General features: G+C 43.4%; 1 protein-coding gene across 2 annotated transcripts; it reads right to left on the bottom strand.

Annotated features, from left to right (window-relative positions):
- Nucleotides 1-8510: 8510 nt before the first annotated feature.
- On the bottom strand, nt 8511-14917 carry SETD9 (SET domain containing 9; the record flags this gene model as incomplete). Of its 2 annotated transcripts, none has more annotated exons than XM_082013248.1 (6): nt 8511-8598; nt 9136-9241; nt 10587-10714; nt 11923-12046; nt 13661-14025; nt 14832-14917. In XM_082013248.1, the coding sequence occupies 6 exons, from the start codon at nt 14915-14917 to the stop codon at nt 8511-8513; spliced, it is 897 nt and encodes a 298-aa protein (XP_081869374.1). The 2 variants fall into 2 exon arrangements, with proteins under 2 accessions (XP_081869374.1, XP_081869375.1); XM_082013249.1 differs by having other exon boundaries at nt 10599-10714.
- Nucleotides 14918-16450: the final 1533 nt, after the last annotated feature.

The following is a 16450-nucleotide window of genomic DNA, read 5'->3' as shown; positions in this document are numbered from 1 at the left end:
TGTAATGAAGATTGCTTTGAAGTGTTTACGCAATAGCACATTTACCATATTAAAAACAAATTAGTTTAGCACAGTGGACAAAAGTAGAAATAATTTTGTAATCAGTTCTTAACTTACACATCTGAAATACGTAACTTTAGTAAGTACACAGTAAATAACGGGTAGCCTTGGCCCTATGTTGTACTCTGACATTTTTAGCCAAGTTGTCAGCTTCTTGTTGCTGTGTTTTGTGCTGAACTTTGTACCTTGTTTCTTTTGTTTATGAATCAACACATATTTTATGTAATTTTGTAAAATACTGGCCATAATCCTCCATTGTTATACATTCAAGTTTATCTATGGGTTTACAGTGAGTGGCTGGTCTGTATAAAAATCATTATACAAAGATGACTGAATGCTTATACCAGTTGCACTTAAATGAACATGCCCATTCTCATTAGCTGATGCAGTAATATATTCAGTTTATCTATGCATTGCTGGGCTCTTAATGTAGACAGAGACTTGTCTAAGGTTTGGGATGTCAGCAAGTTGAATGGACACTTTAGTTATTTAATAAAGACTTTTGACCAAAATCCAGAAAATGATATGAGAGAAAAATGAATTCCGGCTAGTCTAATAGATTTTTAAATGCTGATCTTATTTAGCCTGTTGGCTAGCTAGCTGGTATCGTTTACTTTTAATTCCTTGTTAAAATGAGGCAATAATTTGCAAGATTTTGTAAATATGTAAATTCTTCATATCTTTTTAGATATCTATTTCAATATTTTCTGACTACTTCTGTGTATAGTAACATTTTTGTGCATGCTTGATGTGACATTCATAAATTTGTACCACTATGACTTTATCCATGTAAAATAGCTATTTATTGAACTTTTCTTTTAAAAGCTGGACTTACTTATTTTTCTCTCAGTTTAAACATTTAAATGGAGAACTTGTTACTGTTTATTAAAAGAATTGCGTTTTGAAAGTCAGCATGAAGACTGGGGAATTGCAACCATATGAAGAAGTTACGTTGCCTTGGTTCTTGGATGGTGAAGCACAATTCTTGTAACAAACTGTGATGAATTCTTTGTCTTTTGCCACACTTTTTCTTCATACAAACAAACCAAAAAATCCACAATGGGCAATTGCGGTGTTGGTAAATGTCTCCTTTTTATGTACAGGGAATCTGAAGAGGGTAGCCAATTCATTTAGAAGTGTAACTGGTGCTGTGATTATAGCAATACTTTTACTTTGGTTAGTCATATGTCATCTTCTCATGCTAGGTTTTTAAATGTTTAGTTTTCCTCTTGTCATGGTCAAACTGCTGAATTTACTTGAAGGATGTACAGTGCTGTTCGAGGAATACTAAATTGTGTACAATTAGGTCAATGAATTGTGCAATGGTTTCCTGTTATTAATTTTTAAAACTGAGGGTCAAAAATATAGGAAAACTTCAGATCAAGTAGAACATAGTGATACTACTTAATTTAACCAAAGTCTCTAGTGAGTATTTCAACTTTGAATGTAAACTAATGGATAAACTGACCAACAGGGACACTATTTGCCCAGCGTTACAAGCACATTGTCTACAGACAGGGAAACTAAATACGGTAATTTATAAAATAATGACAAGGCTACTATTTTTTTTATTCCTATTTTTCATTGAAAGAAGGAAGATACTATCAATTGTAAAATACAGTAGGAATGGTTATAGTCCTAATAAAGCAGAGATTCCAGTTATTCTCAATTCAAAGTACCCTGTGCATAACAACAAATCTAGTGACAATCGGAACATGTTTTAGTATCAGATGTTCAAGAGGAAGTCGCTATTGTTGCATTGGTTTTAATATTTGTACATAAACACTGATTTTTTTTTGAGCATTATTTTGTATTTGTTGTACTTTAATACCTGGTGTACAGTTCCAGAAATAAATGTCTGGAAACCTTTCTTTACTTGTAAAGCTGTTCATGCATCTGCACTACATTTGCTACTTCATTTTCAGAATTACTTAGCAATGACTCTGAACATGTTTTAAGAACTCTGCGTACCTGCATGCTACGACGCTAACTAATGTTACACAGAGGAGAGTGAAAAATGTTGTGTGCAGTGATGCAGGTAAAATACCGAGTAGTGATTTCCCTCCAACATGAAAACTTTATGGCTTAAGTATGGCAAAATCTTAGGTGGGACTTAAACGTATCTTCAGAGTAACGCAGTATTCAAACTACATGGCAAGCTGTGGGGAACACATGGCTGTTCTCTGGTGTAAGAAAACTTTTCCAAATCCTTAAATCCATGTCAAGCTAGATTACAGGTGCAAATACAAAAATTGTACTTGGCTTAGGCCTTAATGCTGAAGTTAGTTTAACTATCTGAAATGCTTGTTGGCTCAGTTTTCCTTTTCCTCAAGAAAATTAACACTAATCTTGGACACTGAAAAGCACTGTATTGCTTCTAAGATCTTGCATGCCAATTCTGTCAAAGGCCAGAATTTGTGCTGTGCTTTCCTAGGCCCAGCATGTTTGTTGTTGCAATGGCTGGCACAGTAAAGCTTTGGGTAAAGAAATTACCTTTTAATGAGCTAGGAGTGCAAACCAGTACAATTCTGAACAGCAAAAGCTGTAATTTGCCAAGTAATGTAATAAGCTTTGCTTCCCCTGATGAAGAGATGCAAGATCAGCATCTTTCTAATGATGGTTGATACAAGGTGCAAAACAAAATACCGATCCAAAACTCTGTGGTGACAAGCTGCACCTCCCTTTTTCTAGTTGGTTAGCAGAAAGATTTATGTTGTTAGAACAAACCATAATGACCAACACCATCTAGTCCTTTCTTGTTTTGATCCACCTAATTGTTATCCTTGTGATGCCAGAGTCTTAAAAATGGTTTTAATTGGTATAGGAATATAAAAAGCAAACCTCTCCCCTGAACTCAGTAGTTACTTGAACTACTTACATTTCCATTAAAGTAATCTTGGGACACATCGCTTCTGCCACTAAAAAGGCAAGCAGCCCCTGAAGTCCTTACGGTGCCTGGCTACTCGGTGCCTAAGCCTGTGTTTTGTCCACAAAAAGCAAGGCAGCAAAGCCTAGAAGCATAAACCCCGGCGATCAGTTTGCTAAAACGCTTTTCACTAGTTGCTGGATTTCCTTTCCCTCCCTATAGGGAAAAGTAATTTACAGCTCCCAGCAAATCTTGGCCCCGGGATATGGGAGGAGGCCAGGATGCCTCAGCACAAACGTGCTCTCCTGCTGCCTTCGCGCTGTGATGAAGTCGCGGCCGCCGCTGGCCCCGCTGGGCTGCGGATCCCCACCCGCTCCTTTGCCGTCGCGCTGGCACACGTCTGCCTGCTGTGCAAACCGCTTTGACGCAGTTCGTTAAGCTCAGCAGAAGAACATCACTGCGTTTTGCTGCAGTTACTGCCTCGCTTTTCTGCGTCGCCAGGTGAGCTCCAGAACCAGGGGAAGGGAGCACGGAGAAGGGAGCACGCAGTCAGGGAGCAGAGCAGCCCGGCAGGCAACGAGGAGCTGTCGGGAAAGTGCGTGCAGCATCACCTTTATACGCAAAATAAAAGTGACTTAAAGCACGGCTTCCTAAAATCCACGGAGCCAAATTGGCAGCTCGCTGCCACCACCTACAGGCTTCCTGCTGGCTCGCTCTGGCCCCTCTGCGAGCTGTTCCGGCTCTCCGCAATAGCAGAAGACAAAACGAGCGAGAAAGCCTGAGGTCTGTGGTGGTGGTGTCACCACGTTCAGCAAGTCAGATCAGCTCACGGTAGGGTGTGACGAGCGGCCAGGAAGGAATGGTGCCTTGGAGAGCAAGGGAGGAGGGACGGATGAGCCGCAGCCTTTGCATGCACTCACGCCTTTCCTCCTCTCCTCCTACCGAAGTGCCATGGGAGTCGCCTGGGGAACTGCAGCCCCTCACCAGTCCTGCTTAGGTACGTGTACAGAAACACACCCATGTATATGCATGAATAGATATACACACACACATACATATGAAGGTGTTATACGTCCATAGATATGTTGGTTGAACAGATCGTAATTTTTTCAGTGCCTGACAAACTCATTCTCAGTCCTTCCAAATGGGAAGCGCCCCAGCACGGAGATGGGGTTTGCCTCGATCACGCTCCATGGCCACACACAGTGGTGACGGACAAAACAGCTCCGAGAACGAAGCCCTGAGGGAAGGGTGGCCCCCGAGCAGCCACACTGTTACCCCCCAGCCCAGCCCTTCAGGGTGGACTCCCCACATGAGCAGGCGTTTCATACACAAGGGTGCTAACCAGGAAAGCTGATGCGGGCTGTTCCATGTCCACCTGCTCTAAATCGTACTTGGTGATACTTCAGAATCTTGATTACTGACGCAGCAGACACATCCCTGTGGGCCACTCTCTGTTCTTCCTGGGAGTCTGCGTCACCCCTGCAAAGTTTGTTACCTCATCTCTTGACCTTTCAAGTACCTCTGTTCTCCTGCCATGGCAAATCAAGGGGGATTCCAGTTAACAGCTTAGCCTCCTGGAGAATTACAGTTGACTGTTACCACCAGCTTCACCTTTTGAGCTAGGAACTCAAAAGTCAGAGACTTGCAGACCACTTATCTGCAGAAAAGCCTGATGAGACCATCTGGGCATCTCTTGATGCAAGCTCATTTATTCCCAAAATCTGATTTCACCATCTGAACAGCAGCAGCTGGCCCTCAGCATTTCCAAATCGATACTGTGGTGTCAAGGGCTCCATCCTCCTGCTCCTGCCAAGGAGGCACACGGATTCAGCCCAACCTGCTAAGCTTCTCAGCCTTCAACCGCCAACAGGTTGGCAAGCAGCACTCTGGTGGCTGCTGTCAGGGGACTCCTCCACTGGCAGCACCAGGACTACCAGGACGTTTACCACAGGGGTAAGGGGTTAGACACATACAGGAAAGATAAACTTAAAACTATCTGTGCAGTGGTGAACCTTTCTGTTCCCCTCATGTGCTCCCGGTTTCACTTTTATGTTGGTGTGGTGGGTTGACCTTGGCTGGATGTCAGGTGCCACCAAGCTGCTCTATTGCTCTCCTCCTCAGCTGGATAGCAGGGGAGAAAATAAGATGAAAAAGAACTCATGGGTCAAAATGAAGGCAGTTTAATAAAGGAAAAGCAAAGGCCATGCAGAAGTAGAAGAAAGCAAAAATATTTCTGCTCCACTTCTCATCAGCAGGTGATGTCCAGCCACTGCCTGGGAAGCAGGGCCTCAGTACACATACTGGCTGGTCCAGAAGACGAACACCTTAGTAATAAATGCCCTCTCCCCTCCTCCTTTCCCTTAGCTTTTATTGCTGAGCATGACATCATACATGTCAAACAAATTTGTCATTTGGTCAGCTTGGGACAGCTGTCCTGGCTCTCTCCCCTCCCAAGATCTTTCCTACTCCCAGCCTACCAGCCTCTGGGGGGGAAGGGGTTGGAGGGCAGCTCAGCAGCAGCCCAAACCCCAGTGTGTTACCAGCACCCTTCTAGCTACCAATACAAGGCACAGCATGGCGAGGGCTGCTGCGGGGAAAGCTCGCTCCATCCCAGCCAGGTCCAAGATGGCTGGTGATCCTCACGGAGGGTCCCAGCCAGCGTATCCCAGGCAGCAACAGATTTAACATACAAATTGTCTCCTGAATTAGTACAGCATTTTTAACATGTGCAGACTATGGGTCTGGATCTGGGAGAAGGACTTCATGGATCTGGCTTGTCAGGAATTAAAACTACCTTAAATTTTCCTTTCCTTCTTCTACCACTAAGTGTACAGGCATGTAGAGGCAGAGTTAGCCAAGTAAGTCCCTATTTTTAGGGAATTCCAGTGAAAATCACCCAAGCAAATAATCTTTAAAGAGAGAGACTGTACTTACTGTAATGAATAATTTATAATTATTAATAAATCATAAATAGATTGCATAGGGTATTTTACTGGGTTACTAACAGATTGCACATGACATCTGAAATAACATCAGAATGCATCCTCCTCTCAGGCACTGGCAGTGTCAGTTTGGTAGTAATGAACGGGCACACAGGGAATTAGAATCCTTTAATAAAGAGATGGGAATCTAAATACATGGAAGAGTCTGATATACCTGAAGAGCTTTCATCGTCTGTAGCCCTTTACTGGACCATCATTTCTACTCTCCTATTTTCCTTTCTCCTGCTCAGTCCCCGTGCTGTGCTGCTGCTTGCTCAGAAGTACCACCTGATTGCACCTCCTCCTCCTGCTGCTGTTTGGCTTTCTGTAGCCACCAGCAGCCAGAAACCAATTGCTGCTGCCAGCTCCAGGCCAGGTCTTGCTTTCCCTCCTGTACCAGCAGTCCCTGAAACAGGCGGTCAGCTTTCAGTATGCCAGCAAGGAACAGCCTGTCCCACGTACCCCGTTAGTGACAGGCAGCCAGCACTTCAGCACTGCAATTCTCCACTACTGTGCAACAGTGGCAACGTGGGTGTTGGTCTCTTCTCCCAACTAACTAGTGATAGGATGAGAGGAAATGGCCTCAAGTTGTGACAGGGGAGGTTTAGATTGGGTATTAGGAAAAATTTCTTCACCGAGAGGGTGGTCAAGCATTGGAAGAGGCTGCCCAGGGAGGTGGTGGAGTCGCCATCTCTGGAAGTGTTCAAAAAATGTGTGGATGTGGCACTTCAGGACATGGTTTAGGGGGCATGGTGGCACTGGATTAATGGTTGGACTTGATGATCTTGAAGGTCTTTTCCAACCTTAGTGATTCTGTGATTCTGTGAACACCCAATCCAGGAGGCAGCAAACTTTTCTCCATAAATGAGTTGTAAACCTAAGTTCCATAGTCATCCACTTCCAAAGCTGGTCATTTAAAAAGCATTGATAAATGGATACTGAGACAGGTGAAGTAATCTATGCCCTCGCACGACAGCATCTCTGCCTGGAGAACATGAACAGCACCTGCCTTTTCTGGCATGCTGAGACTAGTACTCCTCACCTACCCATAAACCCTGAACAGCTGAGCTCAGCAACACTGCAGGCACCCTGACAACCAGCCTTCAGAGATCAAGAGGTACCCAGCAACCTCCTCCAGGAAGGGCTGAGGAGAAGGCCCAGCTCAGGGGAGAAGGGATCCTCAGAGTGATGGAGGATGAATGTCCTCTTCAGTAGACTGGAGATCACCGCCCGCTCCGATCTGTTACCACACAGTGAAGATGCAAGGACTGTCACTAGAAGTTGCCGCCAACATCTTCATAAAACTTGCACAACCCATGTTTGTTTGCTAAGCTGTGTGCCACTATCTCATAACTCTGCTATTTAAATCTTCCAGGAAAAGCCAGCCTTCTCTGGCTGGGAAGGACTTCCAGCTGTGTATGAAAGAAAAGGTTCAGGCTTGGAAAGAGAACAAGTAACACAGACACCAAAAAGCTCTGCATCCTGGAAAGCAGACAGATGCTTCTACAGCTAGGCAGGGCACCCTGGCTGCCCTAACCACTACCAGATTTGTCAGAGCACACTGTTTCCCAGCTCCTCCTCTCTCATGAGCTTAGGTCAACCACAGATTCACTGGGAGGCTTGCTTGGACTTTTGCATTAAATCCTGGGATGATTTTTCTTTCCCAAGCCGTTTAGCCAGACCAAAAGACTGACAAGCTGTCTCTTGTTTACTTTCTGAAGGCAGTTTCCAGACAGCAAGAATTAATGTGCAAATGGCTGGCTCTGTTTATGCCAGTAACTCATTTAAAAAAATACACACTTGGCATTACTTCCTCCAGTTACACTGCAACATGAAGTTCTCTCTCTTTGAGAACAAAAGCTATGAAAGCTGCCACATGTCAGGAAACTTTCACTGAGCCACTGAAACTAGGATTGGACAGGGCTTCAAGACACATAGTATCTTTCCTCCTGCCCCAAGACAGGCACAGCTAAAGCCCATGCCTCAAGTTGGCCTCTTGATGACAGCACACCATGCTGGCAATACCTGAAGTGCGTATCAGCACTGTTCCAAAACTGGCTTCATAAAAGATTCAGATAACTGGCTACACTGAAATACTTTCTAAAAGGAAGCAGATACTAAAAGGACAAACTCAAGAAAACCAGAACAAGAACTAGTAATTACCATGAACTATGGGGATTATCTGAGTAATAGTTCATGAGAAGGAAGTAATTTTTACAAATTGTTTCCACTGTAAGCACGAGACGTGAAACAGCAAAATATTAAAACTGAGCCACAGTTACAGGCAACTCTGCAAACCAGAAGATCAGATGACATGTCCAGAACTTCGTTTTTTATTTTATGAGCCACTGTATGGACAGCTGAACAGCAATGACCAGTAATATCAACAACAGTGGACAGCTGAGAACCTAATGATGTAAATCTATAAATCTTTACCTCTGCATTAAATGTGGAGTGTTTTCAGGGAAATACAAACCTGCAGCTTGCTTTCAAAATGCTAAAGCTAGTGCCCTCTGTTATGTAAAAATGCTCATGAAGCTTGAAGTACACACAGTATGTATTTTAATGACACAGATTTCTTCAGTCTTGAGTCTATGAATTCAGCTGACAATGGTGTAATAATTAGAAAAAAGTTCTTCCCCTTGTTTGATGTCTCTGAGAGTGACAAGCACTACACACCTCGGGTGGCTGTAAAAAAAGGAAAAGCAAAACATGTGAAAGAGAACAATTAAATTTCCCTTTCAAATCTTCACTTCTTCATGGCAAGGAGCTAAAAACAACGGCTCTGTCTAGATTACTTTTGGGAGAAGCTACACCAAAGTTCATGGAGCAGAAATCTTTCCTATAGACACACCTTACCCCCAGGTGCTAGCTGGCTAAACCCACTCTCAGCCAAACAACATCCAGAGAGACAGCTCTGAACTGCATCAGAGACCTGCTGCAACCTAGGATGATGGGTGAATTCTCCACAAAACCCATGCTGAAATCAGTGCCTGGCAAACAGTTTTCTTACAGAGAGATTTAGGAACCACCCCCCCACTAAGCTTACTTTAAGTAAATGACCATACCCTAAAGCCAACATAAAGCCATCCATACAGGTGCACACTTTTGTGTAACTCATCTGCATATGGAATAATATTCTTCTTCAAAGATGTTTGTCTTTTTTACACATACAGTATGCTTTGTATCATAAAAAATCTATGGGCTCTTTCATTCACTGCTAACCTCTCTATGTCATGGCTGTAGACGATGTTTGGAAGATACTGTTTCAGTTCTACTGGAAAATATCCCGGCACATCAAATTCTTGATAACACACGTTGGCTGCTTTTTCTAGAAAAAATAAAAAGAAGTCTCTATAATACTGAGAAAAATCTTACATAGGGTTTCGAGATGTGTAAAAATATCAAATGTATGGCTGCAAAAGTACCTGATGCTTCATCAAGCCTGAAAACCATGCCTCTCTTGGGAGCTACTACACTCCTCTGAAGTCCTACTTTGAATTTACACAGGAGATACACAACAACTATAGCAGTTTTAATTCATTCTTATTGCATTAAACAGGATGACCTGATTATCAACATGTATATGAAGGAGCACAGCTTGCATATCACCAGGGATAGCTATAGAGTTAATATACAACATTTGCTTTTACAGTTTAAAAAAAAATAAACTTTGAAAAAAATATTCCTGGTAGCAACATATGTCATAAATACAGCCAAGGAGAAAATCACCATCTGTCCAGCAAGAAGACGGGAATTTTCTTTATACGGACATTGGACCTGGAAGAAACATTTTCATGGGACAGCCCATTTTCTCTGTGCCTGTCAACACCTGGTTCACTACTCTAGTCACCTTTCTGGATGCTACTTGGAGGCAGGGTATCTTTAGTGTAACGAAGGCTCTGAAAGCCACTTAGAAACTAGGTATGGTGACAATTCAACTTTCTCTATCTCACAACCATTCCCATGAGTTATTCACCCAAACCTTAAGACCAACACATACTGAGTGAGACAGAATAAATAAATAGTTCCCCTCTTCGTGTCCAACAGCTAGATCATACCAACAGTTTCCTAGATTTTGCACACAAATATAAGTCTAAAAAAGGTATTATAGTGCAAAATGAGGAGTGATAGAATCTTATTGTACATGTCCCTGGAAACATTCACGGTCAGGTTGGATGAGGCTCTGAGCAACCCCATCTAGTTGAAGATGTCCCTGCTTACTGCAAGGGGGTTGGACTAGATGACCTTCTAACCCAAAGATTCTATAATTCTGTGTCACTGTGCATATGGTTTTCTCATGAAGCCTGCTGGACCACCACACTGCAGAACTTGATCTGCAACTCTGTGTACTGCCTCAGCCCAGCGGTCCTTTGCTAGATCTCCTTTCCCACCATCTCACATTTTGGGATGTATGCCTTTCATTCTACATACCAGGAGAGAGACTGGGGGATCTGGGGGAGTCAGCAAGAAAAGCACAAGGACATTTGAAGCATTGCTGTGCTGAAGGATTCCAACACCCAGCTGTCACAAAAGGCCTCAGAAACTCTTTATCCCATAAATGCTTATCTTGTTTCAAACAGCACTATTGCCCCCCAAGATCAGTATTTGATTCTCTGTGTCACCTCTAAAACAATTTATATCCATAAAGACAAACTCAAGCCTGGAAAATTTACCTGGCAACTTACCATGTGAGCAGTTGTTGACATACTGTCCCACTGCCAGTGGGTTTTGCAGGGCAGCTGTAAGCCAGCTCTCATCGCTCATCTGAAATGGGCCAAGCTGATCTCTCCTGCTGCAAGACCTGGAATGATTGACAGTGTTCATGTGAATCACTGCTCCTTCACCTAACAGGTTACCTGTACTTCCTCCTGTAGAAATGGCCACAGTCACTGGGTAAAGTTACAGCTGTCCAACCCACCCAGGAGACAAGACAACACTGGGGCGCGGGGGGTGTGTGCACGGACCAACGCCTTAATGATACTTTAACAAGTGTATTTAGACCTCCACTGGCATGTGGCATCTTTCACACTCTGGTGGAAGAACCCACATAAACTGCCACGCACAGTTCCAGAAATTAAATTCAAACGTTACTGTTACAGAACTGTCAACACATGTCGTTCACCTCTAAAGATGTGAAGGCTTATTACAGTATCAACTTCAAACTCATTCCCCGAATTCAAATCTGGTATTAATATTCAAATTAGGTATTATTTTAGATAATTTTGCTTGTTATTAATTTTGTTTTCTTTACATGTCATATTTAAACACAAATTGGTACAAATTGTATTTTAAGGTAAGCTAAAACAGTCCAGGGTAGCTGCATGAGGGGAAGTTCAGGACATTAGGAAAAGGTTTTTCACCACGAGGGTCCCTGGAACAGGATCCCCAGGGAACTGGTCCCGGCATGCCGCCTGTCAGAGTTCAAGGAGCGTCTGGATGAGTCTTAGTCATACAGTTTAGTTTTAGGTAGTCCTGCGAGGAGCAATGAGTTGGACTCAATAATCCTTATGGGTCCCTTCCAACATGAGATATTATTATTATTATTATTATTAATTGTTTATTATTGTTATTGTTACTGTTATTATTACTGCTTCCTTCTGAAGTGCTGCTCATCTGCAGACCAGAGCTGGAGTTAGCAGATTCACCTTTTTGGCATTAGCAAGTACATAAAGAGGCTTTTTTTTAATCCACCAAGAAGATTTGAGTAACAGCTAAGAAGCATTTAAAAAATTCTATGCTACATCGTGCTCCAAATACAACTATTTTCTTTACAGGAAACAGTCTCTGTACATCAAAATGCATCTCATTGGTGTTACAGATGAAGACACAAGTACACAACAGACCACATCCAGCAGCTCATACCCTTGTGTTGTTTCCATTACGAGATACACACAGGTGGATGACATTTAAATATAACTCAAGTTAGGGGAAGACAACAGGGAACAGTCTATCAGTACCACTGTTTTAAATCAGTTGAGCAACAATCCTCTATTTCTTTTGACTGCTTACCTGTACACTGATCTTGATAGTCCTTTATCATTCCCATCAATAAGGACGCCATCTATGCACCTAAAAATAAAGGGATTGCCAAGGGACTGGAAAAAGATGGGCTCATGCTTTCTGTATACTGTACCTGTTGCAAGACAGATATGATTATTTCAGAATAAAGTTAACCGGCAGAATGGGCTTAGAATATCATCCAGTCCTCTCCACAGAGAAACTCCACAGAGATGGAGGGGGTAGCAGAGAACTCCTCTCTCAGTCAGTGACTTTAACACTGTGTCTGGTATCCATGAGAGGTAGATAAAGCATCACTAGCCTGCTTCAGAGGGGAAAATGTCATGTAACATTTGTTCAGGAAAGCACAGCTGAAGATAGTAAGCTGTTTTGTTACTGCTGTGTCAGGACACTCTGAAAAGCACACACATAAGACAGCAAAGAAGGTAACACCCCCCTGATGAGAGGTTGTGTTTGGTCCAGGAGAGGGGAAAATGCCAAACCAAGAACAGCCAAATCCTTTCAGCAGACCGTTTCCCAGATCTGTGGATAGGATTTAACCTGCCCTGGGTTCCAAGCACAGAAACGTGACAGCAGGCTGGCTTGTGACTTTTCACAACATTGCAGTCCTGCATCCCTCACAGCCACTACATCTTCAGCAATCCTCTGCAGAAATCCTTTGTTGTAACCTCATAAGGAGCTAGGCGAAGGCCCTGTGTGCAGGCTGCGCTCCCTGCCAAGCAGCAGGCATGAGAGCACTGACTTGCCCAGGGTTCCCTCCCCAACCAGCAGCCCTGCGGTTTCCTTCATACCCCTGAAAAAGGAAGGCATTTCAAGAGCTCCTTCTCACATTTTGCTAGGGGAGCTGCTAGAAGAGACCCTCAATGAGCCTACACTCACGTTTAGTACATGCCTGAAATTAGAAGTGAGCTGCAAGGTCACAGCCTCATTCCCTGTGATTGTCATTTGACAATTAATCAGTTTACCAGTCTATGGCAATGGCCAGACATTCCTGCTTTGGCATGACAAAAAAACAGTCCCTGCCCAGTGCTTGGACTGGTCCCAATCCTGCAATGCTGGCACAAGCTAGCGACCACATGCAGGGCATGATTCTGTTGACAGATGCAACAGAAACAAATCCATTTCAGCAGGAGGGTCCTAGCTTGGCCATACTGACAGAATTACAGATATTTTTAAGAAATATAAGCAAATGCAGTTCCAAAAAAGGAGGAGGAGGAACAGAGAAGTGCTCATGTTCCAAATGTGCTTTATGGAAGGGACTTGCACTAAAAAAAGGTTTTATTTTCATTCTCCAATTTGTATTTTTGTGCTTTGAAAAAGTTCATAGTCTCATTTGCTGATCTGTGTGGACATCTCAAAAATCTCATGTTTCAGATCCTTAACCAAAACAGAAACCCCAAAGAATTAAACTGTATTGTTCATCTACTTGAAATTGCTCCCATGTATTTGTGTTTAAAGAATCTGAAACAACTTTTCCAGCAGTCAGACTAAGTACTGAAAATTTTTTTTTTTAATCAACACAATTACCCCTCCCAATATTGTTTTGCTTATTTCCAAAAGAGCTCTGGTCAGTTTATAAAGAAATACTCCCATTCAACGTAACTTGCCATTTTGTTAAGGAATGAGAGAAACACAACCCTTAAAATAAAAATTAGTGAACTGTGGCATTCTATAATTAGATGGTTAGAAATCACATATAACTTAACTGGAAATAAGAACATTCCATTACCAGGATACATAGATACAACCGTCCCCTTCGGTACAAAACCTTTGGTAACAAAGACTCCAGTTCCAGCAGACATCAGGGAACTTCGGTCTCGAGTAATACTGAACCCTAGTGTATTAAACAGAACTTCCTCTGGACTAAACACATGTTGACTCTGATGGTTACATGAATTTACTTTTGATTGCTTCTGCTCAACAGTCAGTAATTCCAGGTATTTACATTTGATTTCTGGAAGTAAGGCCAAAATATGTGCTTGTCTACTGAAATCATTTATGAACAGAGCTTTAAATATTTTCATTAGTGTTTCAAAGACATCTTCATCAGAGAGAATTTTGTCTTGGGAGCTTTCGGGAACATATCGGAGGGTCCTGTAAAGAAAAAAAAAATATTTTAGGATTACATTTTTCCTAAATAAATACAGAAGAGTCATTTCACAGCAGCAATTTATATGCACTGTTCTTTCAAACCAACCCAAACTGTAAAGAATATTCTTTCATACGTGTCCTAGTGTAAAACCATCATCTGTGTATTCACAGCAAGGCAAGTAGGTTATACCCCACTGAGCTCTTAGCAACAAACATATGAGAAATAAAATATATGTTACTATCAAAGTTTCTAAAAAAAATATATACAGTTCATAGCACTTTAAATGAGACGAGGACAAATATTACGCTGACTACGGAGACTGTAATTTATGCCACTTCTAACAATGCCGGCCTCATTTAAATTCAAGAACTACTTCTACCTTTAAAAAGAGAGCAAACACATCTCACCGGAAAAAAGAAAACCCTATCTATCTAGTTTTAACGTTAAATACCGTTTTAAAGTATCCAGGTATTAAGAGTTTTATGCCAGCGAAGTGACACACAAGGCTGAACCACTTTCGCAAAGCGGGGAAAAACCCGAGTTAGCTCCTACGGCACCCCCGGTGACTCCCCAGAACAGGGGAGCGGGATCTCGGCCACGGCAGCTCCTCGCCCCCAGAGGGGAACTCTCACCAAGCTCCAGCAGCTACTGGAGACCCAAAAACCCTGCGGGAAACCCACCAGGAGGCACCAGCTGCCGCCACCTCACCCCGTAGGAGGACGGAAGGGGCGGTGGGGAGGTAACGGCCTCCCGCCAAGCGGTCTCGCCGCGGCCCGGTAGCGCCCATTCCGTTGCCCCTCCACCTCACCTGCCCTTGCGGCGGAGGTTGAGGGCCAGCCAGGGCACGAAGCGGTACTTGTAAACGTCCCACCGCCGCCTCAGCGACCCCAACATGGCGGCGCCCGGTGATCTGCCCCGCGCTCCCGACCGCCCTGTACACCGCCCTCTCTCGGGCTGCGCCCGCGCAAATCGGGACAGCCAATCCCCGCTCCGGAGGCGCGGTGGTATTTGCGTACGGAGCTGCCATTGGTCGGGGCAGCGGCGCCGCGCGGGGTGTCCTAACAAGCAATATCCATGAGATCAAACATCGCTCCGGAGCATAAATAATGAAAATTTTTAAGTCGCAGATACCAACTCAATGTAACATTACTGTGCGCGTAAACACACATGCGAAGGCCCGTAAATTTTTCAACGTTTAATTTTTTCTTACACTGCCTTTTAAAAGAAATCAATTTTTAAAATGGCAGTTGATGTAGGTAGTAAAAAAAAAAAGCCTACATATTTATGTAAAGTAAAACAAAGTACAAGGCAGCCTTCAGAACTGACTGAGCTGAGGGGGCTTCCTCAGGCCCACAAGATGGATGCCATCTTGTCCTCCATGGGGAAGGATCCTGGGGAAATAACGGCTGAAGGGGCCTGTCCTGCATTACCTACGGCTGGGCAGGGAGCAGCTTTCACACAGCTAAGGAGAGGAGGCAGCTCACAAGCAACATTGAGAATTTTTTTTAATGCAAACATAGAGTTGTTCCTTGATGAAATTGGACTCGGGCGGAGCTGGGACTCCTTGTTCTTCAACGGCTGACAGCATATGAAGAGCTGGTTAACCGTAGGTAGTATAAAGGCATGGTATAGTTGCACCAAGAAAGCGAGAGCTGCAGGCACTGGAAAAGAAAACTCGCGTCCCATGGGTGCATACTTAACACACGTAAATACATACACCCCTCTCTCTAAATGTTGCATGCCCCTTCTGTGTTCTATTAAACAAGAAGAAAAAGGCAAAATCTGAGACCAAAAGGAGATTTAAAAATTGTGTAGAAGCAGTGGCTGAACCCCACCTCCTTGCCAATTCTGCATCCAGGAGCAACCCCTGTGCTCTGAGACCACCTTTCCAAAATTACCCTGCGCCTGCCTCTAGTGATGCTGAAGATTGTTAGTGCCTCACATGATCCACGTCATAAAAGGAGCAGATCAATAGCCCAGAGCTGAAACCTGTTACATTTCTGTCCAGAATTTTGACTAATATTTGGCCCTGGTGGCGGGGAGACCTGAGTTGTGCTTTGCAGCATCGTAAGCGACTGCCGCTTGAAAGGTGCAGCCCCCTTACTGGTGTGAAACAGCCTGCAGCGTTTGCTGCAAACCCGACAAGCCAGGCAGAGGGGATATCTTACAAATCATGAGCATTTGTGACTCAAGTGCATCGGGGCGGGGGGGGGGAATAAGCTCTTTTGATGCCACATTCTACTATCAATTGTCTGTAAAATAAACAAACAAAAAAATCTAGTGAAGAAAACAATTGCTTAGCAACTGATCTTAAAAAAAAAAAAAATCAAAGACCCCCAGTTCATTCATTACAAATCATTAAGTGAAGAGATATCAAGGTAATGTTATCATCTTCATGGACACTGTTCTCCCTTCTCTGCTTGAGTA

Source organism: Phaethon aethereus (assembly GCF_964289735.1).
Source record: "Phaethon aethereus genome assembly, chromosome: Z".
NCBI lineage: Eukaryota > Metazoa > Chordata > Aves > Phaethontiformes > Phaethontidae > Phaethon > Phaethon aethereus.
The sequence above is the reverse complement of the archived record's forward strand: the minus strand, read 5'-3'. Positions and strand labels throughout refer to the sequence as shown.